The 15,077-nt window shown below is 35.2% G+C and overlaps 1 protein-coding gene across 9 annotated transcripts in view; it reads left to right on the plus strand.

The window, feature by feature from the left end:
• Window positions 1-15,077, plus strand: part of LOC18442343 (Transcription factor jumonji (jmjC) domain-containing protein) — a 49,391-nt gene that overhangs the window by 21,855 nt on the left and 12,459 nt on the right. For 8 of the 9 annotated variants that reach the window (XM_088869356.1, XM_011628002.3, XM_020672239.2 and 5 more), the window contains 5 exons: window positions 4,673-5,002; window positions 7,791-8,855; window positions 8,946-9,018; window positions 9,117-9,202; window positions 14,698-14,817. In XM_088869356.1, coding sequence (XP_088725482.1) covers window positions 4,673-5,002; window positions 7,791-8,855; window positions 8,946-9,018; window positions 9,117-9,202; window positions 14,698-14,817 — 1,674 coding nt within the window. Of the gene's footprint in view, window positions 1-4,672; window positions 5,003-7,790; window positions 8,856-8,945; window positions 9,019-9,116; window positions 9,203-14,108; window positions 14,214-14,697; window positions 14,818-15,077 lie in introns of all 9 variants that reach the window. The other variant, XR_016057430.1, reaches the window with a different exon arrangement.

Consider the following 15,077-nt stretch of genomic DNA (forward strand, 5'->3'; position numbering starts at 1 on the left):
ATATACATAATCGACATCCACAAAACGAACAATTTCCAATGGTGAATTTTCATAGCATAAGCATATATTCTGTGACCCCTTGAAAAACCAAAGAATCCATTTTACTACTAGTCAATGTTCCCATCTTGGATTAGACGTGTAACATAAAACAACTCCCACTACATAGGCAATATCCGGCTTATTACAAATCATTGCATACATTAAACTACCCATTGCAGAGGTACAAGGGACATTCTTCATCTTACTCTTGTCATCCTCATTCACTAGAAAGTCATTTTGGACAATTTAAAATGTGCAGCCAATAGTGTGGAAACAAGTTTACAGTCAATCATATTAAAATGTTCAAGAACTTTAGATATATATTGAAATTGATTTAACCAAAGTTTACCTTGCTCTCTATATTTGTGAATGTGCATGCCTTATATCTTTTTTGGCTGTTCCAAGATCTTTGCTAGCAAAATGTTTGGACATATTGAAATTCAAACACTTGATTTCTTTCATATCATTGCTAGCAACGAACAAATCATCCACATAAAGCAACAAAACAGTAAAAGAATCATGTGCAAACCCTTAAAGCACACATAATGATGAAATTCACATCTAATATAGCTGTCACATTGCATAAAACTATCAAATTTCTTATACCATGCCTAGATGCTTGTTTCAAACCATACAAACCCTTGTTCAACTTGTAAACCAAGTTAGGATTAGTCTTGTCTTCAAAACGTTGTTGTTGAGACAAAAATTTCTCCTTCAAGATCACCATGCAAGAATGCAATTTTAGTATCAAGCTGTTCTAGTTCCAAATTTAAGTTTGCAACCAATATGAAACGATTCTTATAGAGCTATACTTTACAATAGGAGCAAAAATTTCAAAAAAATCAACACATTGGTTTTTGGTCATAACCTTTCACCACAAGTTTGGCCTTGTATCACACAAGGCCATTTTCCTCCTACTTAACTGCATACATGCACCTATTCTAGAATGCTAGGTTCAAGATGACCATGCAAGAATGACTTGTTGTTTATTAAATCTTTTAGCTATCAACCTTGCCTTGAATCTCTCTGTACTTCCATCATATTTATATTTCACCTTATATACCCATTTGCAATTTTATCTGCTGGTCTTTTGACAATTTCCCATGTATTATTGACATGCATGACCTTGATTTCTTCTTGCATAGCTTCAATTCACCTCTTTATCCTTTGTTACCTTTGAATATGCTGATGATGGCTCCTTGAACTCAAGGATCTCACTCAAGAATACGTGATATTCATAACTGAAACCTCCATGGCTTACTATCTTTTTCTAGAATGTTTAATGCGATTCATCACCGTCTGTGTACAATTCTCCCATGCTGTGAACCACTACCGAACGTGGTTCCTGATAGTTGGTCCTTCTACAAAATACAATTGGAAGTAAATACAAAGAAGACATGATTTTCTCTATTAAATTGTGACACAGAAATAAGGTCACATTTGAAATTAGAGACAAGGAAAACATTTTCGGGATGTATAAGACCTTTAGAAAACTGAATTAGGACATTCCCAACATGTGCAATTTGGTGAGAGAACCCCTCTCCAGTTATAATGGATCCACTACTTGAGTAAGGGGCAAGGGAAGAGAACATGCGTGAATAACTTGTCAAATGGTTGGCTGCTCCACTATCAACGATCTGTGCTGCTTCAAATGGAGATGAATAACGAGATTCTCTATTAGATGTATTCAATGTGGCTGACTGTCCTTTGACATTATGGACTCTACTTTCATTACTTGCAACTTTATCATCAAATATAATTGTAGCCACATGTTGATTGCTTCCATATTGTGGTCTTGGATTTCGATCATATCTATTATAATAGTTAACAATTGAGTGGTTACACCTTCTACAGAACTGACACATTATATGATTGCTCCCACCAATGTTTCAAAAAGCGCTAGGTGGCACCTAGGCGGTCGGGGGGGTCCAGGCCGCCTAGCGCCTAGGCGGGTGCCCAAGTAGGCGCCCAGAACTTGGGTGGCCCAATAAATTTTTGTTTTTTTTGGGGTTTTTCTCTCTCTCTAAAATAGTCTCTAATGGGTTTTAGGTTCATTTGAAACCTAAAACCCACAATTTTGTACCTTTAGTATTAAAAAAAATGACCCAAAAATGACTTCAACGAGCGGCATTTCCGCCCCTGGGCTGCCGCCTAGGTGAGTTCCCGGGCACCTAGGCGAGCGCCCGAGGATACCCGCCTAATTTGGCTGCCCAGGTCTTTTGAACCGCCTAGGCGGCCGCCCAGGCATTGGGCGGTTCGCTTTTTGAAACACTGGCTCCCACAACTGGAATTCCCATTGTTATTATTGTTAGGGAGGTAAGATGCTACACCCTACAGTATTTCCATAAAATCCCCTTCTACTATGATCACCACATCCTCTATCATTTCTTCCTCTACTTTTGCCTCCACAAAAACCATTGCTAGGAGATGAGTACTTCTTTTTGGTGAATAAAACATCATAAGAATTCATCCTCCTATTACGGAACGTAAACAGCATGCTGCAGTAGAGAACGTATTCTGCAAAAGTGGGGTATGGTCTAGAGGTAACACTAGTAACAAAAGTTTCATATTGATCTCCAAGACCCTTCAAAGCAATGTGCACTTTATTAGTATCACTAACGGGATATTGAATCGCAACAAACTGATCACATATTCCTTTGATTTTACAGGAGGTATTTAGATATGGATTTATCTTCCTTTTGCAACTCAAACATCTCTGACTCAAATGCATTAGACTAGCCTGAGATTGCTTGGCCATATGGGTTTTGTAATTCCTTCCACAATCTTCTGCAATGTCTGTATATGCTACTTGTGTCAAGATATCTTCTGACAATGTGGCATTAATCCGCCTAATTAATCCTTAATCCTTGGTAAGCCAGTCATCTTATTCAGGGTTAAGGGTTACAACTTTTTTCTCTTTCCTTCTGTATTCACTTTCCTCTTTGGTGATGAACTACGGTTGTACTTTACACGATCCATCAATGTGACCCATCAATTGTAGGCTTCTGATAAAAGGAAGCGTAACTCCTTCGTATACAAGAAATTGGAAGAATAAAGTTTGATGTTAACTTTTGGGAAAATAATATTGGGGGAGACTAGAAGCTTCCATGGGATCAAATGAGTTGAAGACAATGGAATTTTTTTTTTGAAAGAAAATGATTTACTGTTCAAGAACAGTACTACTAAGGTTTACTGTTTATGTCAAAATATAGGATTTAGGGTACAGTAGAGACTTAGAGAGAATCAGGGATTTAGTTTCATGAAAGATCTAAGGTTTCATGCTTGGGATTTCACACCAAAAGAATAGAAGAGATTTAGGGTGAAGAAGATATTTGGGGTAAAGAATCTAGAGTAAAGAAGAGATTTAGAGAGAAAAGATTTAGGGTTAAGAGAGATCTAGAAATCCAAGTTAGGGGGACATATCTAGGTTTTTTATGTCAACATTGACAATTACGTAATCAATCTCAATAATCACTGACAAAGAACAGAGATAAAAGAGAGATTTTGATACTTGTAATCAGTGGGTCACATTAATGGTTGAACCTTGCTCTGCTACTATGATAGGATATCACCTTGGATATTAGAGTGAGAGGAATTAGTTGTGGTGTTGGTAGAAATGGATGGAAAGGAAGCCAAAAGAAGAGTGACATGACCCTTAATTCCTTTATAAATGAGGGGCAGCACTAAAAGATATATATTTATATTGTTTCGAATCCTAATTAATTGAGGGTTAGTTAAGGGTACAAATAAATCTAGAGGCCAGATCCTTGGCCGCCTAGGAGGCTGAATCTGAATTTTTAAACATTGAGTAGATGGTAGTTTCTATGCTGACTTTGTGGTATTGTTATAGTTTGTAAGTTATCATTGGCTTTTGCAAGTCCATACTGGGATTATACAGAAATCTACAAACATAATACAGAGTTATGAGGGCATCTCTTGAAGCCATTTGGCTATGGCCATGGTATATACATTAAGAGGGCATTTCTTGAAGCCATTTGGCTATGGCCTAGCCTTTTCCCCTTTATTTTGTTTTTGTATTAACTTGAGGTCATGCTTGGTATTTGTTATTCAGCCACATTCTGAGGTTTTCGTTTGGCGCCATTAATTTGTTTATAATCTTTGCTGATACTTTGTTTGATGGTGTGGCATGACGTGTGCATCAGAGAAACCGATAATTAGAGTAAGTAGCCTGTTTTAGTACCACATGAGAAAGGTTATAGTGAAAGTGAAAGGAAAAGAAAAAAACGGGAGAAAAGGAAAATACAAATTTTATAACTCGAAAATAATTTTAAAAGAAAACACTATTGATTAAAGGCTTGGATGCTAGTAATGATACCTTTGCGACATATTCCTCGAACGTGTTTTGATCTTTGGAATTGAGGCTGACCTTGATCTGTTAAGCATCTGTTGGGGCCCCAAGAGTAGAGACCTTCTAGGCCAGTAATGTGACAAATATACCTTATGCGCTTTGGAGTTGCATTATTATTGTACACTTTCCAACTTAATAATAGGATTTTTTTCATTTTAGTTTCTAGTGGTTTATTGTTTATGTTATGATATTACTTTTGTAAGGAAAATTATTTTTAGATTGGTATTAGCTCTTGATGTTTCTAGACCTCATCAATTTTTTCAGGTTGAGATTAATATTCACAAATTTTTCAAAGGCTACTTAGAGGGTCGCATGCATAGAGGTGGTTGGCCAGAGATGTTGAAGCTGAAGGATTGGCCTTCATCCAGCCGATTTGAAGAACGGTTGCCTAGACATGGTGCTGAGTTCATTGCATCATTACCTTATTTCGATTATACTCATCCAAATTTGGGTCTTCTGAATCTAGCCACAAAGCTTCCTGACGGTTGCCTAAAGCCAGATTTAGGACCCAAGACATACATTGCATATGGATCCTATGAAGAGCTTGGTAGGGGTGACTCGGTAACAAAGTTGCATTGTGATATGTCTGATGCGGTATGTTCTAAACCTATAAGCCTTTGTGTTGTTGAAGTTTCTTTTCTGGATTAAATAACAAATACACAATATTAACTGTTTATTTATATTAGTTTGTGTTATGTGGTGTGTGGCTTGCTTGATAATTATTAGTTGGCCAAGGACAATACCTAGTATTGTTTGATGTGTTTTGTCTTAGAGACTTCTATGATTTGTTCTTGATAAAAAAACATACCGGTTTGATGATAGAATAGTGGAAATTTGTCAAACTACATCTAGGAGATGAACTATCTAATGTCTCACTTGTTTCTTTTGATCTAGTTTCGAAATGCTCTTCAAACGGCACATCATCTTGGGTCAGAACTTGTGACAAGGCCAAACTCCACTTTTTCCCTTCGTCAAAACTAAGTGGTCTTAAAGAAAACCTCTTCTCCATCAAAATCAAAGTGACAAGAAAAAAAGAAAAGCGAACCACTTATACAACTTCCTCTACTTGTAAGCCAAATTTCGATCCCCATCTCTTTCTCCAAGTGCTTGCCAACGCCTCTACTCTTACCTTTGATCCAAATTGATCTCTATTATTCTCTCTTGATGGCATGAAGCCACGAATTGGAGCCTAAGGCGATCTCTCTCTCTCTCTGCATGCAAGATGCGGAACGAACCATCCTGGCCTCCATTATCATATGCCCATGTTTTCTATGTCATTTTACGTGGATTCAAGGCCAGTTTGGAGATTTTTTGCTTGAAAATTGGAAATAGACATGCACCATTTTTGGTGGAGTCAAGTGTACTGGAATTCACCGCTTTTTTCTCTCCTCTCTTCTCCATTTCACTATCTCCATGCTGAACTTCTCCACCCTTGTTCCAATTTTGTTGCTCTGCACACAATTCGAGATTCTTGGTGCTGAACTTAGAGAGAGAAGATTTTGTTGGGTATTTCCCAAGTGAAGTTTGTGATTCTTTGTTTTGTTTTTAGGTTTTTGGGGTTTGAATGAATGGGGTGGCGATGGATTCCTAGTGTTATTGGAGGTAGAGAATTGGAGTGCTTTTGGTTTTGGAGAGAGAAAGAGTGCGTTGGAGGTGGATTTGGCATGGTAAAGGCCAAGGAGGAGGGATCCTCTTCTTGGGGGATCGAAATTTGGCGTACAAGTAGAGGGAGATGGATAAGTGGTTTCGAGGATGGGTTTTTGTTTTTTTTTTTTAACCCACTATGGTTTTGATGGATTAGTGGTTTCTTAATAACGAATTGATTTTAATTAGTGTTGGATTACTCGAACGTGTCCATGGAGCCTGGAGCCAGTCTGCTCAATGAGTCCTTTCTCAACTTATTGAGTTTTATCCATGCTGGTCAATTGCCCATAAAAATCCTGAAAAAAATTGGGACAAAAAATTATAAAAGTTAAAAAATTCACAAAATTCATAACACCTATACACAAAATGAAAAAGATAAAAAATTGATTCATTCTATAAGTATTTAAATTGAAAAAATAAAACCCAATTCAACTGACCAAATTTCGTGGCTAATTATCCAATCTTGGTACTTGGTGTGAATCTACGCCTCCTTTTTTTTTGGGTAAATGAATCAATGCTTTCTTCCTCAGAGTGGTCCTCAAATACCCCAAAAATTGAAACCCGTAAACTAGATTTGGGACTCAAGTTCAGATATGTTGATCTAAGGGTGAGGACCTTAAACTTTCCCTTAACCTGTCCCAAGCCCGGGTGGAGGAGAAGGGGGTTGTGTTAGGTAGGCAGCCAACATAGAACTTTGCTAGAACATTCAATGAATCCCAAACCAGGATTCATGTAGCCGACTCCAAATAGTTCGGAAAGGTTCTTAGGATGATGCTGAAATTTTTGGCAAAAAAGTGTTCTAATTTTCTAAATCTCACAATTCCAACCATGTGTTGTTTTTGTGGGAAGCAAGCCTATGTGTTGGTAAAGAACTCAAAAATAGGTTTAGGTAACAAATTTCAGCCACAATCAAGCTAGAGATGCGTAGAAATTGTAAATTTTTGAACTTTAGCCAAATTCGAGTTTGAAATTTGTTGTTTTTCTTTCGAATCTATTTTTTCTAACAGATAGAGAGTATAAAAATGAATGTAAACCCAAATTTCAGGGCAAATATATGCTTGGTTGAGAAAGAGTTTTGTTTTCTAGCCCCAAGAAAACCAGTCGAGGCAACCCCCAGTGAAATATATGCTTGGTTGAGAAATATTTCTATTTTCTAGCCCCAAGAAAACCAATCTAGCCAACCACGCTAACTGGTTTTTATTTATTTATTTACTTATATATATATTTTTGGTGGGTGGGGGGGTCGGTAAGGGATTGTGTTTATATCGGTTAACCTAATGGACTCTTCAATTTATGACAGAACAAGCGAGTGTCTCAGAAACTCACCAGGTCACCTAAGTTACTAAAGCAACTCAGGCGAGTAAGTGTTTAGTACCCCCTCTACTCCAGAGTAGAGGGAGCGTTCCAGGATTGGCAGCGTGCTGAGCCTGAGTGACTTAAGTGGGTCCACTTGGGCTCACTTGAGGCAAAATTAGAAAGTGTCCCACCCAAACGTTGTGATGCTTTATGATGTGTTCTATGATGATTGGGGGAGATGTTAAATAGTCCATCTCTTAGGTGTGATTCAGTAATTCTCTTGAAGTAGCTATACTCTGAGAAAACTGACCTGTCCAGGTACTTTTTCGAAGTTTCAAGTTTCATGAAGGTGTTCCACTTGCACTCAGCTACTGGATGTTTTCACTTTTTAATTTGTCTTACTGTTAATGTGTTTCATTCTTTTCTTGGTGCTCATTTTTAGGTTAATGTTCTAACCCATACAAAGGAGGTGAAGTTTGCATCGTGGCAACGGAAGAGAATTAGACAAATGCAACATAGGCATGAAGAGGAAGATGAGATTGAACTGTATGGTGGGGCAGACAAGGCTGTGGATAACGCTGCTGAGGAAAAGGTGGACAACTCAGATATAGGTAGGGGCCAAACAGCGAATAAAGGATCTCTCTCTCCAAAATGTGGTGATAAAGTCGACAGAAACTTCCCATTGCCAGAGAAGATGGACTTAGAGATTGTACCAGAAAAACTAGATCAAAAAATGAGTATCTATACAAAAATTTCAGATGACCATGAATCTGAGATGACACAAGGCTGTTCAAAATCTGAAGGTAGTGAAGAAAATTTACCATTGTCAGTAAAGATAGATAATGATCGACAGTGGTTAGGTGGCTCAGAAAAATTAGATCCAAAAATGGATCTTGAGACAAAATTTTCAGATGCAAATCTATCTGCGATGAGAGTTGAATTTTCAAAGTGTGTGGAAAGTAATGTGGAAAATTTGGTATTGTTGAGAAAGATGGACATTGGCCCAGAGAGATTGGATGGGTCTGAAGAATTAGGTCAGAATGACACTGAATCTGAGATGAGAGAAGGTTGTTCAGAATGGAAGAACAGGATTGAGGAACAATCACCATTGTCAGAAGAGATGGACATTTATCCAGTGAGATTAGGTCATCAACAAATTGAGATGAAGGCATCCTCTAGTACAAGGAACGATTCCGAAGTTGTAGAGCCACAGAGATCTCACAGCCTTTCGCCAGCTGAAGTTCATTCTTTTGAAGTAACACCAGATAAGGATGCTGATAATGCGGAAGGCACATCAGGCGTTTCGGAAGAGGATAGGGCTGAGGCTTCTAAATCCAGTGGAGAAGCTTTAGTGAATGGCTTTGTTCACCAAGATGATGTTTCAGATGTTGTTTATGGAGGCGCTGTTTGGGATATTTTCCGGAGGCAGGACGTTCCAAAGTTAATAGAATATCTCGAAAAGCATTGGAAGGAATTTCGCCATATCAGCAATCTTCCTGTGAACTCGGTGAGTATCATGCAGGTGACTAACATGAGTGCATAATTTAGGTGGTGTTTTCTCTCTTTTGTATGGAATTGATATTTTTTGTTGCTTCAGGTTATTCATCCTATTCATGACCAGACACTTTACTTGAATGAAAAGCACAAGAAACAGCTTAAAGAGGAGTTTAGTAAGTCTTATGCTTCTTTCACATTGAACTGTACTTTGGTTATTAAGATAAATGATATCCTTTTCATAAGCCTGATGTTCTATCTGCTCATACTGTAGATATTGAACCTTGGACTTTTGAGCAACACTTTGGTGAAGCGGTATTTATTCCAGCTGGTTGTCCCCATCAAGTGAGGAATAGAAAGGTAAATAGCTCTTTCTTAATTGCAGGCAAAGTATGGAAATATTAGACTTAAAACTTTGAATCATTCTATGTATTTCACTCTCTCTCAATCGATCATCTCAAATGGAAATTTGATTCACATGCTCTATCCTCATCAGAACGCATTATTGTGAATCCATATCTTCTGGGATGCTAGGAAACTGTACTTGTCTGCATACTTCAATGGGATACTTCCTGGAACTGGCACTAAAGATGATAATTCAACTAACAGTACTGACACCGGGTTGAATCAATTCAGCAAGTTAAAACGGTCAAGTTACAAATTTTGCATCAGCTTTTTAAAACATGGTAATCTGTATTCCTTGTGCACTCGCAACTTGCTCCCCCAGTGACCAACCCATCCATAGACATTGCAAGCCCTCCTGCAACCGGCCTTTACTTATCTCTATCATAAATAATAGAATAGTTCAAAACGTATTGCAGATATGCCACTTATTTTAGACTAGTTAGTTAATGAAAGGGCCACTTGTTCAAAACAATTTTACTAACTGCAGAGTTTAAAGAATTATGAATCGTAATTGATAGTTTATGTTCCTTTCCCTGTGATTTTGGCCCCACCTCCAGTCCAACTCAACCACTCCTTTACCCCTTGCCTTAGTTGTCTCTCAGCATGTGGCCATAAGTCTTGGCCATTGCCTCTCGCTCTTTCTCTATTCGGGTGTGTGTGTTTGTTTGTAGGGCATGGAAACATTATCCCATTACAAGAATCCTGTAAACATGGGCCTTCCTTGAAAATTACTAGTGATATGCACGTGCGTTGCACATGAAATTAATTATTATTTATAAAAATAAATTTTTATTTTAAAATAATAATTTAATCAGGACTTTTGATTATATATATATATATATATATATAGAGAGAGAGAGAGCTTCTAATAGTTTCATCTTCACATAATTATAGAGAGAGAAGATAGTCCTACTTTGTCCGTCTTATTTAATAGAAATAATTGAGAAACAATACAGTGAATACAAAAATGTGAATATTTTTCTCATATTATAATTTAATGCATTCTGCACATTTATGGGTCAAACCAAAGCCCAAATACTTCCTTATTATGTTTTTTTCTTTTTAATTATATCATTCACTAAATTATTTTTATTTGTATTAATATATGGGAAATGACCTTGTGAGACCCTCCCACACCCATGTGTGTAGGACCCCAAAGGTTCACCATTAAATTTGGCACAGATCTCTAGAAAAGTCAAGTCTCACACCCATGTGATAACTTTTCTAGAGATCTGTGTCAAATTTAATGGTGATCCTTTGGGGTTCTACACACATGGGTGTGAGAGGTCTCATAGGATCATTACTCTTAATATATATATTATTTATTTATAAGTTAGTATTATTTTGATAAATTAACAAAACTAAAGATGCAAAAAGGAAAAACAATAAAGAAATTATCTCTTCTTTTTTTTCATTTAGCAATATAAGTTTTACTATATTATTAACTTATATAATTTGTATTGTTATTAATTATTTTTCTGTTGTTTATATTTTTTGTTATATTATTTTTTATATAATTAATTTTATTTTTAATTACAAAAGGACATATATTATTCACTTATAAATAAAAATTATTAAAAAATTAGAACAAAAATGTCTTATGATACATATAATAAAATTATAATACACAAGTATCTATTGCAATCAAAACTAATCATAGTGTTGGTATTATTTATTTTTCTACTTTTATGATAGTAAATTTTTTTATTTTATTTTGAATTTTGAAAATTATAAAAAATGTATAGATAGAAAATGAAAGAAATAGAAGAAGAGAAACTGAAATGAATAAAGCAAATCGGAAGAGTTTTTTTTTTTGCAATTACTAATTATAGTGATACTATAAATTTTGGAACGGGTTCGTCGATCTACTAGCTAAGGACGGAGCTGGGGCCTGCGCTGAAGATTAGTGTTGTTATGAGCTTTTTGCGGAGCTCAAAGGGACTGTGCCTTTTATTTGAGTCTCTTCCTTGCCCCCTTTTGTATCTTTTTTGTACACTTATACTTTACTTTGTAAGGGGATATCTTATAACCCCATTTTGATTACGGTTTCTTGACCCATTTTTTATCAGGAGTCCTACTTTTTAGGCACTCCTGGATTGCCTTCTTCCCTTGTATCTATCTCTCTTTTTCAATGCAAATGTTAACAGTTATAAAAAAAAAGTGATACTATAAATTTTAATTTTTTATTTACTAATGTGTCTTGATTTTGAGGTAGTTATTTCTACAAAATAATTTCAACTTTGTTATTACCTCTATAATTTGTATTTATGGTTAATGATAATTATGTTTTTTCCTACTTTTTTACATTTACAATTATATCATTCATTAATATAAATTAAATATTTTTACACAAAATATAAAAAATTTCTTTAAAATTGAAAACAAATAGCATTAATGATTTCAAATATATGAAAGAAATTTTCATGAGATAGAAAGCTACATTTTATATCATACATTCAACCTCTCACTAAATAGAAAAAGTTTTTATTGAAATATGAAGGAAAATAAAGTGTAATATGTGTAAATGGGGGTTGAGAGAAGTTTTGAAATGTGGGAGAGAGAGGTAGAGAAATTTTAGGAAAGTTGATTTATTTGGAAAGAGAGAGTGGAGGTACATGATAATATTGGTGAGAGAGAAGAGAGGATATTTATTAAGAGAGAGATTTTAGGAAAGTTGATTTATTAGGAGAGAGAGAGAGTAGGTTATATAAGAATATTGGTGAAGAGAGAGAATAGAGAGAAAAATGTGAGACTTTATATTAGTACATATTTTATAATAATTAAATAATTATTATTGAAAATTGTAATAAAACTAATTTATTTTTGTTACTATTAGTATTTATAACTAAATAGTTACAATTGTAGTATTAAATATATTTATTACCAAGAGATTATTATTTTCTTAAAAATACACTATAGTTATATGATGCATATATCAAAAAAATAAATTGCTGCAATTAAACAATGAGTATCACATAAAAAATGAAAATTCGCTTAATGCAACGCTGATGATGTAACATTCACTCATCTTCATGAAATTTTGCATGGGTCCAAGCATGACAACTAATACATTTTATTAGGGTGTATTTTAATCTATGAGCATAACTTCATTGCACATATAGAAGTACAACTGATAAACAATTAAAATTATTTATTTCTTACATTAAACACTACACACATTTCTAAGTAAAAGTAATACCGAACAACTCTAATATCCAATGAGCAGCCATATGAAGGCTCATCTAGGTTCTCTCTCAAAACATCTAGGTTCTCTCTCGAAGTAGCCAAGGCTGCTAGATACATCTTTTTTGCTTCTTCCATGGTGTGTAACTGAGCTTCATCGATGGGTTCTTGGAAAGAATAAAAAACATAAATCTAGACAATATACAATATCAAAAGAAAATAGAAATCAACATACTTATGTAGAGGAAAAAAATATGATTGCTTACATATAAAAGTACAACCGATAAACAATTAAAATTATTTAGTTCTTATATTAAACATCACACACACTTCTAGGCAAAATTAATACCGAAGAACTCTAATATCCAATGAGCAGCCAAATGAAGACTCATCTAGGTTCTCTCTCAAAGTAGCCAAAGCTGCTATAAACATCTTTCTTTCTTCTTCCATGGCGTGTAGATGGGCTTCATCTATGGGTTCCTGGAATAGAAAAACCAAAAAAAAAGAAGAAAAAACAGAAATCCAGACAATATACAATATCAAAAGAAAATGAAAATCAACATACCTATGTAGAGGAAAAACATATGATTGCCTTGGAGAGAATTAGCATAGTCACATTTGTTGGGTGAAGCACATGTTAAAAATTGAGAGAGAGCACTTGTGGCATGCATGAGAGAGGGAGAGAAGAGAGAGAGAGTTGTGGTATGCATGTGTGTGAGAGAGCGTAATGTGGGTAGGAGAATTGTGACGGGGAGAGAAAACATAGGAAGGAGAAAGATGGGAGAGTGATATGTGGGAGAGAGGTATGTGGTACAGGAAGATAAATATGGTAGAGATAAATGTGGGAAGAAAAGAGAAATGTGGGAGGGAGTGAGAGTAAATCATGATAAGAGAGACAAATTTATTTAAATTGGAGAGAGAAAGGAATTTACTTAAATTGGGGAAAGAGGGAAGATAAGGCGTCACCACAATAAAAAAAAAGAGTTACCTAGAAGATGTGGTGTCATCATATTAAAAAATGAGTTACCTATTTTTATGCCTTTGCATCATTGTTAGAACAACCAGGCGATCTAACCGATAATTGCCCAGTTAGATCGGAATCAGCCCCTTGTCGTTTTTGGTTTCGGGCGGTTTTGGTGATCGACTGGTATTTTAAAAATAAAAATTCAAAAAAATGTATATAAAATCCTAAACATAAGGAATTTGATTTGTATTACATTTTTTTAATATTTTTATATTATGGTAAATATTAAAAATTATTTTGGTCATTAATACTCACTTTTAAAATCCATTTTTTTCATTAATTTTCAACTTCATTTGAATGTGTTTTGTTTTAATCATTATTTATATGCTTTCATATTTTAGTAGTTTTTTTTTTTGCATCTTTTTATTTTTTCAAGAATTTTTTTGGCCACTCGGAACTTGTCTGGGTAGAATGGTTGAATTGGCCAATTTACAAATTAGGCCGGTTAAACCGCTTCCGGTTAACCGTTCCGGTTCGATTTTGCAAACACTGCTTTGCATTTATGTAGGGAGAGAGAGAATGAGAATGAGAATATAGAAAAGTGGGAGAGAAGAAACGATGAGTAAATTTAGTTTGGTTTTAATTGGGAGGGAGAGAGAAGATAAGGCATCACATAACTAAAGGAGTTACCTATTTGTATTTTCATGCATGCAGGATGGAGAGAGAGAGAGAGCTAAATACAGAAACGTGGAGATGGAGAGAAGATGAGGCGTCATCACACAACCAAAGGAGTTACCTATTTTATGTATTTCCATGCATGTACGATGGAGTGAGAGATATAATGGAGAAACGTAGGAGAGATGGAAAGTAAAAGTAAATTAAGAGAAATAAAAGAGAGAGAGAGAGAGTGTAGAAATGTGGGATGGAGAGAGAGATAGGAATTGAATGAAAAAAGACATGTGGCGCGATAATAAGAGGGGTGTTGCTCTCGCTTAATATATAATAGATAGATATTACTTTCCGGCTAGTGATTTTAAAGTAATTTGTTTATGAGAGACCATTTTATAAGCTAAGCTCTTTGATATTTTGCTCAATTTGGATGTTGCTTTGACTAATTACAACTTAAAAGATATTTTCTAACTTGTCTTCCTGTTCCGGCTTTGTGCTTTGAGCAATTGTTATACAATTACAATTATCATTATCTGTTATATTTAGCTAACTCGATTATAGTTATTAAAGAAAAAATGTGCTAGATTGCAATGATCATGTAATCTGAGTGGGGAATTCCTCTGTTGTTCTGCAGTCATGCATTAAAGTGGCTCTGGACTTTGTATCTCCTGACAATGTCGAAGAATGTGTTCGATTGACAGAAGAGTTTCGGTTGCTTCCAAAAAGCCATAGGGCCAAGGAAGATAAATTAGAGGTACCTCAGCATAGCAATTAAGCATATTTTAATTTGTGCATTATCTACAGATTTCTTGGGGTTTAGTAAATTTGTATCCTTCTTTTTTTTTTGAATAAAAGTAGAGCTTGTAACCTTTGATTGCCTAGATAGATAATACAATCTCCATTCGTTTATATGAACATCATATGTACTATAAATAAGATTGTAACCATTCTATGAAATAAGAGTTGAATGCTATTGGCTTTTTAGTACAATTTGATTCTTGATGCCATCCTGCT

The sequence above is a fragment of the Amborella trichopoda genome, chromosome 1 (genome assembly GCF_054954075.1).
Source record: "Amborella trichopoda isolate Santa Cruz 75 chromosome 1, AtrichopodaSantaCruz75HAP2 v2.0, whole genome shotgun sequence".
Classification (NCBI taxonomy): domain Eukaryota; kingdom Viridiplantae; phylum Streptophyta; class Magnoliopsida; order Amborellales; family Amborellaceae; genus Amborella; species Amborella trichopoda.